The sequence below is a fragment of the Oncorhynchus masou genome, chromosome 5 (assembly GCF_036934945.1).
Source record: "Oncorhynchus masou masou isolate Uvic2021 chromosome 5, UVic_Omas_1.1, whole genome shotgun sequence".
NCBI classification, from domain to species: domain Eukaryota; kingdom Metazoa; phylum Chordata; class Actinopteri; order Salmoniformes; family Salmonidae; genus Oncorhynchus; species Oncorhynchus masou.
The window spans coordinates 85897551-85919911 of record NC_088216.1 but is presented as its reverse complement, the minus strand read 5'-3'; the positions used below and the strand labels follow the sequence as shown (position 1 = coordinate 85919911).

The following is a 22361-nucleotide window of genomic DNA, read 5'->3' as shown; positions in this document are numbered from 1 at the left end:
GGATCTGAATCTGAAAATATAACGTGGGTCTTGGACAGTTTCCTCAGAGAAACTATCAGCAGCTACTCCCTTAATTAATGTTACGAAGTTGTATTTTTAGTTGTCACTCTGAAATTTCCCCTGATGTTGATCCCTGTACGAGGATCGCAGTCATGACAGGTTTTAAAAGGTTGATTTGTGCAACACTGAGGAAACAATGAACACGTTTAAGGCAGACTTAACAGATTATTACATTGAAGAAAGTCCCACGTTTATTGTATAAAGGAACCTGTCTGAAAAGATATTATGTTGATGCACACTTGCTGTGTCACCTTCTCTACATTTCTAAGCTATATTATCTTACCTTTCATAGTGGGCGTGGCTCCTGCTCCCTTCCTCCTCTGCCTGGGAGAGATCTTACCTTTCATAGTGGGCGTGGCTCTTGCTCCCTTCCTCCTCTGCCTGGGAGAGATCTTACCTTTCATAGTGGGCGTGGCTCCTGCTCCCTTCCTCCTCTGCCTGGGAGAGATCTTACCTTTCATAGTGGGCGTGGCTCCTGCTCCCTTCCTCCTCTGCCTGGGAGAGATCTTACCTTTCATAGTGGGCGTGGCTCTTGCTCCCTTCCTCCTCTGCCTGGGAGAGATCTTACCTTTCATAGTGGGCGTGGCTCTTGCTCCCTTCCTCCTCTGCCTGGGAGAGTTCATCAAGGCTGCCTGTCAACAGAGATCAATAAAGTGAGCCACGTAGTCAAATGATATTCATTTGCTATCCAACGGTTACATTTATTTTTTTAGCTTACGGTACCTGGTATTCCCAGGCTGTCTCCCCATCCCAGTACTAACCAGGCCCGACCCTGAACAGATGTGTTCATGGTGGTATGGCCCACGACCATATTGTTTTGGTATGGCCCACGACCATATTGTTTTGGTATGGCCCACGACCATATTGCTTTAGCCCGTTTTGTCCCCTAATTAGGTCCCTTGGCTCATCGCTGCTACTCCTCACTGGGCTCAGGAGAAGCAAAGGTTTTATCACACTGCTCTCTTAAACCGGATGTCAGCCGCACCAATGTGTCAGCTGATACACTGTTCAACTGACAAACGGAATCAGCTTGCAGGCGCCAGGCTCTGTCACAAGGTGTCGCTAGAGCTCAATCAGCCAAGGACCGTCCCACCAGCCAAACCCTCCTCCACCCAGGACGGCGCTGGGCCAATTGTGCGTCGTCCTTTGGGGCACCCGATCGCAGCCGGTTGTGACACAGCCGGGGGATCGAACCCCGGGCTGTAGTGACACCTCAGCACTGTGATGCAGTGCTTTTGAACATGGCACCACCAATGTGTTTTTTTTAGTTACTAATGATTTCTCCACTAACAACATTCCATATGAAGGACACAGTTAATTACCTTGTATAACTGGTTTGGAAGACGGTCTTCATCTATTTCTGTAGCAGGGAAAATGAGAGATAAGTTGAGAAATAAACTGTGAGAGACAACAGCAAGATTATTGACTAAACAATGAATGTACACCCACACAGAGACTTGTTCCAGAATATAGTCCCATAACTCACCCACACAGAGACTTGTTCCAGAATATAGTGTAATAGGTCTAGCAGACTAAAACTGTGTTCCAGTATATAGTCCTATAACTCTACCAGACTACAGCTGTGTTCCAGAATATAGTCCAATAGGTCTAGCAGACTACAGCTGTGTTCCAGTATATAGTCCTATAACTACAACAGACTACAGCTGTGTTCCAGTATATAGTCCTATAACTCTACCAGACTACAGCTGTGTTCCAGTATATAGTCCTATAACTCTACCAGACTACAGCTGTGTTCCAGTATATAGTCCAATAGGTCTAGCAGACTACAGCTGTGTTCCAGTATATAGTCCTATAACTCTACCAGACTACAGCTGTGTTCCAGTATATAGTCCTATAACTACTACCAGACTACAGCTGTGTTCCAGTATATAGTCCTATAACTCTACCAGACTACAGCTGTGTTCCAGTATATAGTCCTAAAGGTCTACCAAACTACAGCTGTGTTCCAGTATATAGTCCTATAACTACAACCAGACTACAGCTGTGTTCCAGTATATAGTCCTATAACTCTACCAGACTACAGCTGTGTTCCAGTATATAGTCCTATAACTCTACCAGACTACAGCTGTGTTCCAGTATATAGTCCTATAACTACTACCAGACTACAGCTGTGGTCCAGTATATAGTCCTATAACTCTACCAGACTACAGCTGTGTTCCAGTATATAGTCCTATAACTACTACCAGACTACAGCTGTGTTCCAGTATATAGTCCTATAACTACAACCAGACTACAGCTGTGTTCCAGTATATAGTCCTATAGGTCTAGCAGACTACAGCTGTGTTCCAGTATATAGTCCTATAACTCTACCAGACTACAGCTGTGTTCCAGTATATAGTCCTATAACTACTACCAGACTACAGCTGTGTTCCAGTATATAGTCCTATAACTACTACCAGACTACAGCTGTGTTCCAGTATATAGTCCTATAGGTCTAGCAGACTACAGCTGTGTTCCAGTATATAGTCCTATAACTACCAGACTACAGCTGTGTTCCAGTATATAGTCCTATAACTACTACCAGACTACATTTTTGAGGCCCGTGTTCCCAGGCCTCAGACAGGAAGAGGGACAGGAAGATGTAAGCTGCCCTTGTTCCAGTCAGAGCAGATGGTGTAACGACCCCTCTGTCTACCTCAGCTGCACAAGTTCCCCTGGACAGTGTTAACATTAACGTCAACACGACACGAATGATTGAAAGATCTGGGTTTTCATACTCTCTAAAATATATATTATATTTTTTTAAATGCTTGATTGAGTTCTACCAGACACGATGAACCAATACTATTGTCACAAAAGTGCAAACGCTGCCCATCTTGCAGATGAAATATCTCAAATAGGATTTGAACCCAGGTGTGCATAGCTGGTCCAATAGATTCCATATCAGTTCTGATTGATACCATGGTAACATGGGAAGTGATACTGAGGTGGTGAAATCGGAATAAAAACGATCGATTAAGCTAACTTGTAGTAAACCATTAACCATGATAAATACAGCAGTGTGTGTGTGTGTGTGTGTGTGTGTGTGTGTGTGTGTGCGTGTGCGTGTGCGTGCGCGTGTGCGTGTGCCTGTGTGTGCGTTGAACCCATCCCGCATCCCACTGCCATCCCAGAATTCCATGCATAACTTTTTTTCTAGGACACCACCACCTTGTTGCCTAGCAACCTAAACATCCCTAGACACCACCACAGTTCAGTGTGTGTGTGTGTGTGTGTATGCGTGTAAGTGTATGTCTGAGTGTGTGTCTGCATATGAAATGTGATCAGCTATTCAACACGCCTGTGATGTGTTTCATCACTTCTCTGCACCAAATACCAACTCGTCAGGCGTTAAAACCAACTGAATGGGGACATGGAACACTTCTGTCAAAAACACATGGCAGTCAACTAGACAGACTCTTTTTTGTGTTTTTTTGTTGTTGTTGTTGTTAACAGATTGTGTTTGTGATGATGCATCAAACGGTTTATATTTTAGCAAGTTCCAATCGTTGGGTCTAGAAGTATCTGTTTCAAAGCAAGGACAGTATGTAAGTCTATTCCCTATATAGTACACTACTTTTGAAGAGGGCCCTTATGGAATAGGATGCCATTTGCGCTGCGCCCCGGGGCTGACACAACAACAGAGAGTAGAGAGTGGCTGCTGATAACAAAAACATGCTATGCTGCATTACAAACTACATCCAGAGGTGTTTCTATTTTATTATGAAGCTACAGCTCTCCCTCTCCCTCTCTCTCTCTCTCTCTCTCTCTCTCTCTCTCTCTCAATTCAATTCAATTCAAGGGCTTTTTGACATGGGAAACATGTGTTAACATTGCCAAAGCAAGTGAGGTAGATAATATATAAAGTGAATATATAAAGTGAAATAAACAATAAAAATGAACAGTAAACATTACACTCACAGACGTTTCAAAACAATAAAGACATTACAAATGTCATATTATATATATACAGTGTTTTAACAATGTACAAATGGTTAAAGGACACAAGATAAAATAAATAAGCATAGATATGGGTTGTATTTACAATGGTTCGTGTTCTTCACTGGTTGCCCTTTTCTCGTGGCAACAGGTCACAAATCTTGCTGCTGCGATGGCACACTGTGGAATTTCACCCAGCAGATATGGGAGTTTATCAAAATTGGATTTGTTTTCGAATTCTTTGTGGATCTGTGTAATCTGAGGGAAATATGTCTCTCTAATATGGTCATACATTGGGCAGGAGGTTAGGAAGTGCAGCTCAGTTTCCACCTCATTTTGTGGGCAGTGAGCACATAGCCTTGTCTTCTCTTGAGAGCCATGTCTGCCTACGGCGGCCTTTCTCAATAGCAAGGCTATGCTCACTGAGTCTGTACATAGTCAAAGCTTTCCTTAATTTTGGGTCAGTCACAGTGGTCAGGTATTCTGCCACTGTGTACTCTCTGTGTAGGGCCAAATAGCATTCTAGTTGCTCTGTTTTTTTGTTAATTCTTTCCAATGTGTCAAGTAATTATCTTTTTGTTTTCTCATGATTTGGTTGGGTCTAATTGTGCTGCTGTCCTGGGGCTCTGTAGGGTGTGTTTGTGAACAGTGCCCCAGGACCAGCTTGTTTAGGGGACTCTTCTCCAGGTTCATCTCTCTGTAGGTGATGGCTTTGTTATGGAAGGTTTCTCTCTGTCTCTCTGTCTCTCTGTCAATTCAATTCAATTCAAGGGGCTTTATTGGCATGGGTAACATGTGTTAACATTGCCAAAGCAAGTAAGGTAGATAATATACAAAGTGAAATAAACAATAAAAATTAACAGTAGACATCACACATACAGAAGTTTCAAAACAATAAAGACATTACAAATGTCATATTATATATATATATACAGTGTTTTTACAATGTACAAATGGTAAAGGACACAAGATAAAATAAATAAGCATAGATATGGGTTGTATTTACAACGGTGCGTGTTCTTCACGTGGTCTTCACTTCACTCTGTCTCTCTCTCTCTGTCTCTCTCTCTCTCTCTCTCTCTCTCTGTCTCTCTCTCTCTCTCTCTCTCTCTCTCTCTCTCTCTCTCTCTCTCTCTCTCTCTCTCTGTCTCTCTGTCTCTCTCTCTCTCTCTCTCTCTCTCTCTCTGTCTCTCTGTCTCTCTCTCTCTCTCTCTCTCTCTCTCTCTCTGTCTCTCTGTCTCTCTCTCTCTCTCTCTCTCTCTCTCTCTCTCTCTCTCTCTCTCTCTCTCTCTCTCTCTCTCTCTCTCTCTCTCTCTGTCTCTCTCTCTCTCTCTCTCTCTCTCACAACCTCACCCGTAGAGGGCAATGAGTTCTATAACGAATCTAACACAAGGATACAGTCCTATCTACCACAAGGGCCAACTGAGACTCTCCATCTATTTATCTGTCTATCAGTCTGATTGTCCAATCGTCCGTCTGTTAAATATTAGGCATCTGGGCTCATTATAACAACTAGTCCCTTCCTATCACTACAATGAGTAACTAAACCCAATGTTATCAGAACGTGTTCATATGTATATATTGAGTTTAACTGACTGTCTCTCTCTCTGCCAAAGCAAGTGACAATTAACAATGAACAGTTAACACTAATAACAGTCAGCCAGCTACAGCTCACTTTGATACAGATGTCAGAGGAGAGCGCTGTGTGAGTGTGTGTCTGTGTGTGTCTCTGTGTTCTGCCAGTCAGCGTGTGACAGCCTGTATGAAGTAGAGAGATGGGCTACATTCTGAAGCAGGGCAGAGTAATCTGCAGGGTTTTAAATAATGCACAACGGTACGTTATGGTACACTGCTGCACAATGTCTTTATTCTTCTCTCTCTCTCTCTCTCTGTCTCTCTCTCTGTCTCTCTCTCTCTCTCTCTCTCTCTGTCTCTCCCTCTCCTCTCCTCTCTCTCTCCCTCTCTCTCTCTCTCTCTCATGTGAGAAATACAAAACGTGTCCACATCACCAACGAAACTATCATGGTCCAAACATACCAAGAGAGTCGTGAAGAGAGCACAACTCGGCATCTGACCGTAAGGCGCTACAGAGGGTAGTGCGAACAGCCCAGTACATCACTGGGACCAAACTTCCTGCCAGAGAGGGAGAGAGAGAGAGAGAGAGAGAGAGAGGAAGGTATCCCACAAGAGGAAGAGAGAGAGAGAGAGAGAGAGGAAGGTATCCCACAGGAGGAAGAGAGAGAGAGAGAGAGAGAGATAGATGTGAGGTGCAATAGTGAAGGTGTAAACTTGGCAGTAGAAAATCTTAACAGTATATTTGACCTCTCAGCTTCCCTATCAAATCTAAAAATCTCAAATAGAAAACCGAAGAAAATTAACAACAATGACAAATGGTTTGATGAAGAATGCAAAATTCTAAGAAAGAAATTGAGAAACCTGTCCAACCAAAAACATAGAGACCCGGAAAACCTGAGTCTACGCCTTCACTATGGTGAATCACTAAAACAATACAGAAATACACTACGGAAAAAGAAGGAACAGCATGTCAGAAATCAGCTCAATGTAATTGAAGAATCCATAGACTCTAACCACTTCTGGGAAAATTGGAAAACACTAAACAAACAACAACACGAAGAATTATCTATCCAAAATGGAGATGTATGGGTAAACCACTTCTCCAATCTTTTTGGCTCTATAACAAAGAATAAAGAGCAAAAATATATACATGATCAAATACAGATCTTAGAATCAACTATTAAAGACTACCAGAACCCACTGGATTCTCCAATAACATTGAATGAGTTACAGGACAAAATAAAAACCCTCCAACCCAAAAAGGCCTGTGGTGTTGATGGTATCCTCAATGAAATGATCAAATATACAGACAACAAATTCCAATTGGCTATACTAAAACTCTTTAACATCATCCTTAGCTCTGGCATCTTCCCCAATATTTGGAACCAAGGACTGATCACCCCAATCCACAAAAATGGAGACAAATTTGACCCAATAACTACCAATATGCGTCAACAGTAACCTTGGAAAATCCTCTGCATTATCATTAACAGCAGACTGTACACTTCCTCAATGAAAACAATGTACTGAGCAAATGTCAAATTGGCTTTTTACCAAATTACCGTACAACAGACCATGTATTCACCCTGCACACCCTAATTGACAACCAAACAAACCAAAACAAAGAAAGTCTTCTCATGCTTTGTTGATTTCAAAAAAACCTTTGACTCAATTTGGCATGAGGGTCTGCTATACAAACTGTTGGAAAGTGGTGTTGGGGGTAAAACATACGACATCATAAAATCCATGTACACAAACAACAAGTGTGCGGTTAAAATTGGCAAAAAACACACATTTCTTCACACAGGGTCGTGGGGTTAGACAGGGATGCAGCTTAAGCCCCACCCTCTTCAACATATATATCAACGAACTGGCGGGGCACTAGAAAAGTCTGCAGCACCCGGCCTCACCCTACTAGAATCTGAAGTCAAATGTCTGCTGTTTGCTGATGATCTGGTGCTTCTGTCACCAACCAAGGAGGGCCTACAGCAGCACCTAGATGTTATGCACAGATTCTGTCAGACCTGGGCCCTGACAGTAAATCTCAGTAGTAATGGTGTTCCAAAAAGAGTCACCAGGACCATATACAAATTCCATCTAGACACTGTTGCCCTAGAGCACACAAAAAACTATACATACCTTGGCCTAAACATCAGCGCCACAGGTAACTTCCACAAAGCTGTGAACATCTGAGAGACAAGGCAAGAAGGGCATTCTATGCCATCAAAAGGAACATAAATTTCAACATACCAATTAGGATTTGGCTAAAAATACTTGAATCAGTCATAGAGCCCATTGCCCTTTATGGTTGTGAGGTCTAGGGTCCGCTCACCAACAAGACTTCACAAAATGGGACAAACACCAAATTGAGACTCTGCACGCAGAATTCTGCAAAAATATCCTCAGTGTACAACGTAGAACACCAAATAATGCATGCAGAGCAGGATTATGTGCCCATACCCACTAATTATCAAAATCCAGAGGAGCAGTTAAATTCTATAACCACCTAAAAAGAAGCGATTCCCAAACCTTCCACAACAAAGCCATCACCTACAGAGATGAACCTGGAGAAGAGTCCCCTAAGCAAGCTGGTCCTGGGGCTCTGTTCCAAACACACCCTACAGAGCCCCATGACAGCAGCACAATTAGACCCAATCATGAGAAAACAAAAAGATAATTACTTGACACACTGGAAAGAATTAACAAAAAAACAGAGCAAACTAGAATGCTATTTGGCCCTACACAGAGTACACAGCGGCAGAATACCTGACCACTGTGACTGACCCAAAATTAAGGAAAGCTTTGACTATGTACAGACTCAGCGAGCATAGCCTTGCTATTGAGAAAGGCCGACGTAGGCAGACATGGCTCTCAGAGAAGACAGGCTATGTGCTCACTGCCCACAAAATGAGGTGGAAACTGAGCTGCACTTCCTAACCTCCTGCCCAATGTATGACCATATTAGAGAGACATATTTCCCTCAGATTACACAGATCCACAAAGAATTCGAAAACAAATCCAATTTTGAAAAACTCCCATATCTACTGGGTGAAATTCCAGTGTGCCATCAGAGCAGCAAGATTTGTGACCTGTTGCCACGAGAAAAGGGCAACCAGTGAAGAACACGCACCATTGTAAATACAACACATATCTATGCTTATTTATTTTATCTTGTGTCCTTTACCATTTGCACATTGTAAAAACACTGTATATATATATATATATATATAATATGACATTTGTAATGTCTTTATTGTTTTGAAACTTCTGTATGTGTGATGTCTACTGTTATTTTTTATTGTTTATTTCACTTTATATATTATATACCTTACTTGCTTTGGCAATGTTAACACATGTTTCCCATGCCAATAAAGCCCCTTGAATTGAATTGAATTGAGAGAGAGAGGGGAGAGAGAGAGAGAGAGAGAGAGGAAGGTATCCCACAGGAGGAAGAGAGAGAGAGAGAGAGAGAAGGTATCCCACAGGAGGAAGAGAGAGAGGGGAGAGAGAGAGAGAGGAGAGAGAGGAGAGAGAGAGAGAGAGAGAGAGAGAGAGGGAGGCATCTTCCCTAATATTTGGAACCAAGGCCTGATCAGCCCAAACACCAAAAGTGGAGACAAATTTGACCCTAGTAATTTCCGTGGAATACGTCAACAGCAATCTCAGAGAAATCCTTCGCAGTATCATCAACAGCAGCCTCCAACATTTCCTCAGTGAAAACAATGTCCTGAGCAAGGGCACTAGAGCAGTCTGTAGCACCCAGCCTCACACTACTGGTCTCAAATGTCTACTGTTTGCTGATGATTTGGTGCCTCTGTCCCCAACCAAGGAGCACCTACAGCAGCACCTAGATGTTCTGCACAGATTCTGTCAGACTTGGGCCCTGACAGTGTATCTTAGTAAGACAAAAAAATATACAAATGATATCTAGACACTGTTGCCCTACACCTACACATTAACACCATAGGTAACGTCCACAAGGCTGTGAACAATCTGAGAGACAAGGCACGTAAGGGCCTTCTAAGAAAAGCATTGACTCTGTACAGACTCAGTGATCGTAGTCTTGCTATTGAGAAAGGCCGGCGTAGGTACATCTGGCTCAGAAGACAGGATATGTGCCCACTGCCCACAAAAAGAGGTGGAAACTGAGCTACACTTCCTAACCTCCTGACAAATGTATGACCATATTAGAGGCACATATTTCCCACAGATCTCACAGACCCACAAAGAAATTGAAAACAAATCAAACATTGATAAACTTACATATCTGTTAGGCGAAATACCACAGTGTGTAGTCATAGCAGCAAGATGTGTGGCCCATTGCCATGAGAAAAGGAGCACAAACAACACTGCCAATACATCCTACAGTTTATTTTCCATTTCAAAGTTTAACTACATGCACAAACCTACAATGCTGTACAAAGCCAATAATATAACATTTGAAATGTCTATAGTCTTTTACAACTTTTGTGAGTGTAATGTTTACTAATGTTTCCCTTGTTTATTTCACTTTTGTTTATTGCCTATTCCATTTTATTTGGCAATGTAAACATATGTTTCCAATAAAGCCCTTTGAATTTAGAGAGAGAGAGTGAGAGAGGAGAGAGGAGGGGAACGGAGAGGAGAGGAGAGGAGGGAGGGGGAGAGGGGGGGAAGGGAGAGGGAGAGGGAGGGAGGAGGGGAGGGAGGAGGGAGAGGAGAGGAGAGGGAGGGGGAGAGGGAGAGGGGAGGGAGAGGAGAGGAGAGGAGGGAGGGAGGGGAGGGAGGGGAGGGAGGGGAGAGGAGAGGAGGGGAGGGAGAGGAGAGGAGGGAGGAGAGAGGAGAGGAGAGGAGAGGGAGGGAGAGGAGGGGAGAAGGAGGGAGAGGGAGAGGAGAGGAGAGGGGAGAGGGAGAAGAGGAGAGGAGGAGGAGGAGAGGAGAGGAGAGGAGAGGAGAGGGAGGGAGGAGAGAGAGAGGAGAGGAGAAGAGAGAGAAGAGAAGAGAAGAGAAGAAAGAGAGGAAGAGAGGAGAGGAGAGGAGGAGAGGGAGAGGTATCAGAGAGAGAGGACAGAAGAGAAGAGAAGAGATAGAAGATAGGGAGATAGAGAGATAGAGATAGAGGGATAGGAGAGGATATATCACACAGAGAGGACAGAAAGAGATAGAGATATAGGGATAGGGAGATAGAGAGATAGAGATAGAGATAGGGATATATATATATACATAGGGATATATATATCTATATATATATAGAGAGAGAGAGATAGAGATAGGGATAGGGATAGAGAGAAAGAGATAGGGATAGAGCGATGGAGAGATAGAGATAGGGATAGAGAGATAGAGAGAGAGATAGGGATAGAGAGAGAGAGGGGGAGGGAGGTTTCCCACAGGAGGAGAGAGAGATGAGAGGAGATGAGAGGAGAGGATAGGTATCACACAGAGAGCAAAGAAAGAGAGAGAGATGGAGAGAGAGAGAGGGAGGAATCCCACAGGGAGGAGAGAGAGATGAGAGAGATGAGAGGAGAGGATAGGTATCACACAGAGAGCAAAGAAAGAGAGAGAGAGATGGAGAGAGAGAGAGGGAGGAATCCCACAGGAAGAAGAGAGAGAGATGAGAGAGAGGAGAGTAGAGTAGAGTAGAGTAGAGTAGAGTAGAGTAGAGGGAGAGGAGAGGAGAGTAGAGAGGAGGGAGAGGAGAGGAGAGGGAGAGGAGACGGAGAGGAAACGAGACGAGACGAGACAAAGGAGCAGTCATCACAAAGGAGACTGTCATACAAAAAGTATGGATCCCCTGTCATCACACACCCCCAGGAAAGCTGGGAGTCCCCTATCATCACACATCCCCAGGAAAGCTGGGAGTCCCCTGTCATCACATCATCACCCCCCAGGACAGCTGGGAGTCCCCTGTCATCACACATCCCCAGGAAAGCTGGGAGTCCCCTGTCATCACACATCCCCAGGAAAGCTGGGAGTCCCCTGTCATCACACATCCCCAGGAAAGCTGGGAGTCCCCTGTCATCACACATCCCCAGGAAAGCTGGGAGTCCCCTGTCATCACACATCCCCAGGAGAGCTGGAGAGAATGGGGCTGGGGAGTTTAGATCCTAGAATTAGAGAAGGACAGACAGAGACTCAGGAGAATGGGGCTGGAGAGATAGTTCCTATTGCTAGAAATGACAGCGAGACTACCGCTGGATTGGGCAGGGGAGTAACATTGTAAGTTTCCTTAGTTAGAAAGAACAGGAAGCTTCCGTTTATTATTATTCATTTGGAAATGACATGGTGTACATATGTATTGTTGACGCAGATCTGACCATGGCAATCTGTACATCTCATGTTACTCAGTGGGCGTGAGGTAGGAGGGCACGGAATGTCTAATACAACTCTATTGTAATACAGTGTCAATGATATAGTTGTGTAATTTGGCAGGTAACCTAAAGTTTAGAGAGGCAGACCAGTAGCTGGAAGGACTGGTTTAATTACCTTTGGAAGACTGGTTTGATTACCTGGAGAAGACTGGTTTAATTACCTGGAGAAGACTGGTTTAATTACCTGGAGAAGACTGGTTTAATGACCTGGAGAAGACTGGTTTAATTACCTGTAGAAGACTGATTTAATTACCTGGAGAAGACTGGTTTAATTATCTGGAGGAGACTGGTTTAATGACCTGGAGAAGACTGGTTTAATGACCTGGAGAAGACTGTGAATCACCTGGAGAAGACTGGTGGACCTGGAAAGACTGGTTTAATTACCTGTAGAAGACTGATTTAATACCTGGAGAAGACTGGTTTAATTACCTGGAGAAGACTGAATTACTGGTTGGTGACCTGGAGTTTTGATCTGGAGAAGACTGGTTTAATTACCTGTGGGAAGACTGATTTAATCCAGACTGGTTTAATTACCTGGAGAAGACTGGTTTGACTGGTTTAATGCCCTGACTAGTTTAGACTAGTTTAATGACCTGGAGAAGACTGGTTTAATTACCTGGAAGACTGGTTTAATTACCTGGAAGACTGGTTTGATTACCTTCAGAAGACTGGTTTAATGACCTGGACAAGACTGGTTTAATTACCTGGAGAAGACTGGTTTAATTACCTGGAGAAGACTGGATGCTACCAGAGTAGCTGGTGTGGGCTACGTCTTCTGATCTGGAGAGAAGAGACAGAACTTCCGTCATTATTCAGTAAGATTCTAGGAAAACCCAATGGGAATATTTTGTGGTGGTGGGGTTTTTCTAAGAGTTCAATATAGATGTGTTTGTGTGCTTCCAGTAGACTCCAACAACAGAATTACAGGGATGTGTATTGTTACTGGACACACACGCACAGCAGCAGTTATGAGCTGTAAATAGAGCTGGCAGCCTTGCTGACTAAGGCTGAACGTCATGTGAAGTCCAATCTTATTGCCGTTTCTAGAAGATGCATTCTGCCATAACAGCCTAGTCTACTTTGTGTTCACAGCCTGTAGCCCACACAGTGTTATTGATGAGTGTTCTGGAGTGATATCGAACAGCAATATGATGGTAATTTTAGAGGCTAGATATAAATATAGATATAAATATAGATATAAATATAAATAGAGATATAAATATAGATATAAATATAGATATAAATATAAATAGAGATATAAATATAGATATAAATATAGATATAAATATAGATATAAATATAAATAGAGATATAAATATAGATATAAATATAGATATAAATATAGTTATAAATATAGATATAAATAGATATAAATATAGATATAAATATAGATATAAATATAGATATAAATAGAGATATAAATATAAATAGAGATATAAATATAGATATAAATATAGATATAAATATAGATATAAATATAGATATAAATATAGATATAAATATAGATATAAATATAGATATAAATATAGTTATAAATATAGATATAAATATAGATATAAATATAGATATAAATATAGATATAGATATAAATAGAGATATAAATATAGATATAAATATAGATATAAATATAAATATAAATATAGATATAAATATAGATATAAATATAGATATAAATATAGATATAAATATAGATATAAATATAGATATAAATATAGATATAAATATAGATATAAATATAGAAATAAATATAGATATAAATATAGATATAAATATAGATATAAATAGAGATATAAATATAGATATAAATATAGATATACATATAGATATAAATATAGATATACATATAGATATACATATAGATATAAATATAGATAGAGATATAAATAGAGATATAAATATAGATAGAGATATAAATAGAGATATAAATATAGATATAAATATAGATATAAATATAAATAGAGATATAAATATAGATATAAATATAGATATAAATAGAGATATAAATATAGATATAAATATAGATATAAATATAGATATAAATATAGATATAAATATAGATAGAGATATAAATAGAGATATGAATATAGATATAAATATAGATATAAATATAAATAGAGATATAAATATAGATATAAATATAGATATAAATATAGTTATAAATATAGATATAAATATAGATATAAATATAGATATAAATATAGATATAAATATAGATATAAATATAGATATAAATATAGATATAAATATAGATATAAATATAGATATAGATATAAATAGAGATATAAATATAGATATAAATATAGATATAAATATAGATATAAATATAGATATAAATATAGATATAAATATAGATATAAATATAGATATAAATATAGATATAAATATAGATATAAATATAGATATAAATATAGATATAAATATAGAGATATAAATATAGATATAAATATAGATATAAATATAGATATAAATATAGATATAAATATAGATATAAATATAGATATAAATATAGATATAAATATAGATATAAATATAGATATAAATATAGATATAAATATAGATATAAATATAGATATACATATAGATAGAGATATAAATATAGATATAAATATAGATATAAATATAGATATAAATATAGATATAAATATAGATATAAATATAGAGATATATAGATATAAATAGAGATATAAATATAGATATAAATATAGATATAAATATAGATATAAATATAGATATAAATATAGATATAAATATAGATATAAATATAGATATAAATATAGATATAAATATAAATAGATATAAATATAGATATAAATATAGAATAAATATAGATATAAATATAGATATAAATAAGATATAAATATAGATATAAATATAGATATAAATATAAATAGAGATATAAATATAGATATAAATATAGATATAAATATAGTTATAAATATAGATATAAATATAGATATACATATAGATATAAATATAAATATAGATATAAATATAAATATAGATATAAATAGATATAGATATAAATATAAATATAGATATAAATATAGATATAAATATAGATATAAATATAGATATATAAATATAGATATAAATATAGATATAAATATAGATATAAATATAAATAGAGATATAAATATAGATATAAATATAGATATAAATATAGTTATAAATATAGATATAAATATAGATATACATTTAGATATAAATATAGATCTAAATATAGATATAAATTTAGATATCAATATAGATATACAATAGATATAAATAATAGATCTCCTTAGACATACATATTCAGGAACAGCCACTTATAAATATGCATATAAATCATTATAATATAGATATAAATATGATATAAATATAGATTTAAAGGATATTATATCCTATAGGTATTCCTTAATATAAACTATTATACATATGTATAAATATAGATATTAAACTATAGATATAAATATAGATATAAATATAGATATAAATATAGATATACATATAGATATAAATATAGATATACATATAGATATAAATATAGATATAAATATAGATATAAATATAGATATAAATATAGATATAAATATAGATATACATATAGATATAAATATAGATATAAATATAGATATAAATATAGATATAAAGTCTATGCCTGTTTCTTCTTCTCTTTTTCTCAGAACTAAATAAAGCCTACAGTTAGAAACATACATAATGGTCTTCCTGTGTAAACACAGCCTCCGTGGTTCGTGAAAGGCACTTTATCCAGCGAAAGACAGCTTTTCCCTAATTGTAAGTCTCGCTCTGCCTTCCCAGTGAAGAGCACTGGATACAGGATCTTTTAATAGGGGCTGACTAGTCAATGGTATCTCCTTGACGACACACTGTTCACTAGTCAATGGTATCTCCTTGACGACACACTGTTCACTAGTCAATGGTATCTCCTTGACGACACACTGTTCACTAGTCAATGGTATCTCCTTGACACTGTTCACTAGTCAATGGTATCTCCTTGACACTAGTCAATGGTATCTCCTTGATGACACACTGTTCACTAGTCAATGGTATCTCCTTGACGACACACTGTTCACTAGTCAATGGTATCTCCTTGATGACACACTGTTCACTAGTCAATGGTATCTCCTTGATGACACACTGTTCACTAGTCAATGGTATCTCCTTGATGACACACTGTTCACTAGTCAATGGTATCTCCTTGATGACACACTGTTCACTAGTCAATGGTATCTCCTTGATGACACACTGTTCACTAGTCAATGGTATCTCCTTGATGACACACTGTTCACTAGTCAATGGTATCTCCTTGATGACACACTGTTCACTAGTCAATGGTATCTCCTTGACGACACACTGTTCACTAGTCAATGGTATCTCCTTGATGACACACTGTTCACTAGTCAATGGTATCTCCTTGATGACACACTGTTCACTAGTCAATGTTATCTCCTTGATGACACACTGTTCACTAGTCAATGGAATCTCCTTGATGACACACAGTTCACTAGTCAATGGTATCTCCTTGATGACACACTGTTCACTAGTCAATGGTATCTCCTTGATGACACACTGTTCACTAGTCAATGGTATCTCCTTGATGACACACAATGGTATGTTCACTACTAGTCAATGGTATCTCCTTGATGACACACTGTTCACTAGTCAATGGTATCTCCTTGATGACACACTGTTCACTAGTCAATGGTATCTCCTTGATGACACACTGTTCACTAGTCAATGGTATCTCCTTGATGACACACTGTTCACTAGTCAATGGTATCTCCTTGATGACACACTGTTCACTAGTCAATGGTATCTCCTTGATGACACACTGTTCACTAGTCAATGGTATCTCCTTGATGACACACTGTTCACTAGTCAATGGTATCTCCTTGATGACACACTGTTCACTAGTCAATGGTATCTCCTTGATGACACACTGTTCACTAGTCAATGGTATCTCCTTGATGACACACTGTTCACTAGTCAATGGTATCTCCTTGATGACACACTGTTCACTAGTCAATGGTATCTCCTTGATGACACACTGTTCACTAGTCAATGGTATCTCCTTGATGACACACTGTTCACTAGTCAATGGTATCTCCTTTGATGACACACTGTTCACTAGTCAATGGTATCTCCTTGATGACACACTGTTCACTAGTCAATGGTATCTCCTTGATGACACACTGTTCACTAGTCAATGGTATCTCCTTGATGACACACTGTTCACTAGTCAATGGTATCTCCTTGATGACACACTGTTCACTAGTCAATGGTATCTCCTTGATGACACACTGTTCACTAGTCAATGGTATCTCCTTGATGACACACTGTTCACTAGTCAATGGTATCTCTTTGATGACACACTGTTCACTAGTCAATGTTATCTCCTTGACGACACACTGTTCATTAGTCAATGTTTTCTCCTTGTAGACACACTGTTCACTAGTCAATGTTATCTCCTTGACGACACACTGTTCATTAGTCAATGTTTTCTCCTTGCAGACACACTGTTCACTAGTCAATGTTATCTCCTTGACGACACACACACACACACGTCACTTCCCCATGCAGAGCCTCTTTCCATCACACTACCCTGCCAACTCCCTCTCCTTCACATTCATCATAACTCCCACATGGGGAACAGAAAGAGCCCTGTCTTACAGAGAGAAGGGCACGGAGAGTCATAGATTCTGTTACTGTTGCCGATGTGAAGAATTTCAATGCGCTGGAAAAAATACAGTTCTTCAGTTGTTCTGATGGATCATATGTAACAGTATAACTTTAGACCGCCCCCTCGCCCATACCCGGGCGCGAACCAGGGACCCTCTGCACACATCATCAACAGTCACCCACGAAGCATCGTTACCCACATCTCCAGAGCAAGGGGAACCACTACTTTAAGGTCTCAGAGCAAGTGACGTCAACGATTGAAACGCTATTTAGCGCGAACACCACTAACTAGCTAGCCATTTCACATCCGTTACACATAGTAACAATAGAAATTATATAATACACCCCTTCATTTCTGTATAACCAGTTCATGTCAGTCCGTGCTTCTCTCTCCGATTCATACAGTCGGGTATAGTCTGGTCTGAATTTCACCAAATAACAAAATACCATCCCTCTACACCATGCCTTGGGATGTTTCATCTATTGCTCTATATTGTATGAAACAGGGACTGTTCTAACATCTTTCTACAGCCATCACATATAACTATTCATAGACCTGTCCTTGTAACAGCGGTCTTGTTCTACTTTGAATTATCCAAATTATTCATGGGCTTTTGAGGGCCAGCAGTGAGTCTGAGTTCTCATCCCAATTGCACCCTAGTCCCTATATAGGGCACTACTTTTGACCAGGGCCCATAGGCTAGTACTGAGCTACTTCAGACCAGGGCCCATGCAGTATAAAGGGTATAGGGAGGTTTTTGGGACTCTCCTGCCTCCGTCTCTTTTTCTGCACTTACAGAAAACCTTCCTCTCTATGACGCTCAGGATCAGAGGTGTACAACAGAACAGTAGCACATGGCTGGTTCAGTAGCACAGAGCTGGTTCAGTATCATAGAGCTGTTTCAGTAGCACAGAGCTGGCTCAGTAGCACAGAGCTGGTTCAGTAGCACAGAGCTGGCTCAGTAGCACAGAGCTGGTTCAGTAGCACAGAGCTGGTTCAGTAGCACACGGCTGGTTCAGTAGCACAGAGCTGGTTCAGTATCATAGAGCTGTTTCAGTAGCACAGAGCTGGCTCAGTAGCACAGAGCTGGTTCAGTAGCACAGAGCTGGTTCAGTATCATAGAGCTGTTTCACACAGAGCTGGTTCAGTAGCACAGAGCTGGTTCAGTATCATAGAGCTGGTTCAGTAGCACAAAGCTGATTCAGTAGAACACAGCTGGTTCAGTAGCACAGAGCTGGTTCAGTATCATAGAGCTGGTTCAGTAGCACAGAGCTGGTTCAGTAGCACACAGCTGGTTCAGTAGCACAGAGCTGGTTCAGTAGCACAGAGCTGGTTCAGTAGCACACAGCTGGTTCAGTAGCACAGAGCTGGTTCAGTATCATAGAGCTGGTTCAGTAGCACAGAGCAGGTTCAGTAGCACAGAGCTGGTTCAGTAGCATAGAGCTGGTTCAGTACTTTAGAGCTGGTTCAGTAGCACAGAGCTGGTTCAGTATTATAGAGCTGGTTCAGTATTATAGAGCTGGTTCAGTAGCAAAGAGCTGGTTCAGTAGCAAACGGCTGGTTCAGTAGCACAGTGCTGGTTCAGTAGCACAGAACTGGTTCAGTATGACACGGCTGGTTCAGTATCATAGAGCTGGTTCAGTAGCACACAGATGGTTTAGTAGCACACAGATGGTTTAGTAGCACAGAGCTGGTTCAGTAGCACAGTGCTGGTTCAGTAGCACAGAACTGGTTCAGTATGACACGGCTGGTTCAGTATCATAGAGCTGGTTCAGTAGCACACAGATGGTTTAGTAGCACACAGATGGTTTAGTAGCACAGAGCTGGTTCAGTATTATAGAGCTGGTTCAGTAGCACAGAACTGGTTCAGTATCACACGGATGGTTCAGTAGCACACGGCTGGTTCAGTATTATAGAGCTGGTTCAGTATTATAATGCTGGTTCAGTATTATAGAGCTGGTTCAGTAGCACAGAGCTGGTTCGGTATCATAGAGCTAGTTGAGTATTATTGAGCTGGTTCAGTAGCACAGAGCTGGTTCGGTATCATAGAGCTGGTTGAGTATTATTGAGCTGGTTCAGTAGCATAGAGCTGGTTCAGTATCACACAGCTGGTTCAGTAGCACACAGATGGTTTAGTAGCACACAGATGGTTCAGTATTATAGAGCTGGTTCAGTATCATAGAGCTGTTTCAGTATCATAGAGCTGGTTCAGTATTATAGAGCTGTTTCAGTATTATAGAGCTGGTTCAGTATTATAGAGCTGGCTCAGTATCATAGAGCTGGTTCAGTATTATGGAGCTGGTTCATTAGCACAGAGCTGGTTCAGAAGCACACGAATGGTTTAGTAGCACACAGATGGGTTAGTAGCACAGAGCTGGTTCAGTACTATAGAGCTGGTTCAGTAACACAGAGTTTGTTCAGTAGAACAGAGCTGGTTCAGAAGCAGAGAGCTGGTTCAGTATTATAGAGCTGGTTCAGTAGCAGAGAGTTGTTTCAGTAGCACAGTGCTGGTTTAGCAGCACAGAGTTTGATCAGTAGCACAGAGCTGGGTCAATAGCAGGGTTACAGTTTACTAGACTTACAGTAGCCTATAATTAAATCTCATTGTGCTATGGATACTGTCGTGAATGGCAGAACAGGGAAGCAAACCCGGGTCACAAGCATGAAAGGCAAACACCCTACGCATCGCTTCGCTATACATATCCCAACCAGAAGCCATGGATTAAAGGCAACATCCACATTGAGCTAAAGGCTGGAGCTTCCACTTTCTGATGGCTCAGATGAACCATCAAACAAGCAAAGTGTCAATACAGGATTAAGATTGAATCCTACTACACCAGCTCTGGCGCTCATCAGATGTGTCAGGGCTTGAAAACTATTACAGACTAAAAAGTGAAACTCAAACGCGAGCTGCGCAGTGACGCAAGCCTACCAGACGAGTTACATTTCTTTGATGCTTTTGTCGAGGCAAACATCACTGAAGCATGCACGAGAGCACCAGCTGTTCTGGATGACTGTATGATAATGCTCTCGGTAGCCGATGTGAGCAAGACCTTAAAACAGGTAAACATTCACAAAGCTGCGGGCCATACGGATTACCAGGACGTGGTTTCAAGCAGACCACCATAGTCCCTGTGCCCAAGGAAGCGAAGTTAACCTGCCTAAATGATTACCGCCCCGTAGCACTCACATTGGTAGCCATGACGAGCTTTTATAGGCTGGTCATAGCTTACATCAACGGCATCCTCCCGGACACCCTAGACACACTCCATTTCGCATACCGCCCCAACAGATCCACAGATGAGGCAATCTCAATCTCAATGCTGTTCATTGACTACAGCTCAGCGTTCAACACCATAATGCCCACGAAGCTCATCATTAAGCTGAGGACCCTGGGACTAAACACTTCCCTCTGCAACTGAATCCTGGACTTCCTGACGGGCCGCCTCCAGGTGGTAAGGGTCTGCCACGCTGATCTTCAACACTGGGGCCCCTCAGGGGTGTCCACTCCTGTACTCTCTCTTCGCCCACGCATGCATTGCCAAACACGACTCTATCACCATCATTAAGTTTGCTGACGCCACAACAGTGGTAGGCCTGATCACCGACAACGATGAGACAGTCTATAGAGAGGAGGTCAGAGACCTGGCAGTGTGGATCCAATAACCTCTCAATGGGAGTAAGACAAAGGAGCTGATCGTGGACTACAGGCCGAACAGGCCTCCATTGATATCAAAGAGGCTGTAATGGAGCGGGTCGAGGGTTTCAAGGTCCTTGGTGTCCACATCACCAACAAAACTATCATTGTCCAAGCACACCAAGGCAGTCGTGAAGAGGGCACGAAAAAACATTTTCCCCCTCAGGAAACTGAAAAGATTTGGCATGGGTCCTCAGATCCTCAAAAGGTTCTACAGCTCCACCATCGAGAGCACTGCATCACCTCCTGGTATGGCAACTGCTTGGCATCTGACCGTAAGGCGCTACAGAGGGTAGTACGTACGGCCCAGTATATCAGTGGGGCCAGGCTTTCTGCCATCCTTGACCTATATACTAGGCGGTGTCAGAGGAAAGCCCAGAGAATTGTCAGAGACTCCAGTCACCCAAGTAATTGACTGTTTTCTCTGCTACGGCGCGCCAAGTCTAGGACCAAAAGGCTCCTAACAGCTTCCCCCCCCAAGCCATAAGACTGCTGAACAACTAATCAAATGGCCACTGGACTATTTACATGGACCCCTCCCTGTCCATTTGTTTTGTACACTGCTGCTACTCGCTGTTTATTATCTATGCATAGTGTCGTGACCTTGCACCAGGCAAGCTCAATCAAGCACAGCTAAATGATTTCATACACTACTTGAACCCAGATCTGAGGGTTATACAGTGGCTGGTCCACTCTGTCGTGACGTTGTATTAGTTAATGTGACGACTGTTGTTCATCGAATGGTTAAAGTTTCTAATTGCATGATTAACTGAATCAAGCAATTATTAACTCATTAACCTGGGGCACCATGGGAAAACTAGTTTTCGTTGAGTTTCTATTTCCCAAATGAACTCAAAGAATATCAGAATATCGATTTTACAACAGCCGCTAATTAACCAGTTACCTATACCAATCTTGTTCTGAACGTCGTATAGCCCGTGAATCTGCACGGACCCGGGTCTCACCAATGAGTTCGTACCACACCAATATAAGTTGAATATTTATTTACTAAAAAGCTAAAATGATGATAAAAGATACACATAGACAAACACATTATAGGCTA

The 22361-nt window shown here is 40.4% G+C and overlaps 1 protein-coding gene across 1 annotated transcript in view; it reads right to left on the bottom strand.

Annotated features, from left to right (window-relative positions):
- LOC135530223 (protein phosphatase 1 regulatory subunit 1A-like) overlaps positions 1-22361 on the bottom strand; it is a 38632-nt gene that overhangs the window by 4423 nt on the left and 11848 nt on the right. Inside the window, exons 2-5 of the mRNA XM_064958589.1 lie at positions 12649-12701; positions 11359-11626; positions 1383-1458; positions 629-692 (exon numbers count right to left, since the gene is read on the bottom strand). Coding sequence (XP_064814661.1) covers positions 629-692; positions 1383-1458; positions 11359-11626; positions 12649-12701 — 461 coding nt within the window. The remainder of the gene's footprint in view (positions 1-628; positions 693-1382; positions 1459-11358; positions 11627-12648; positions 12702-22361) is intronic.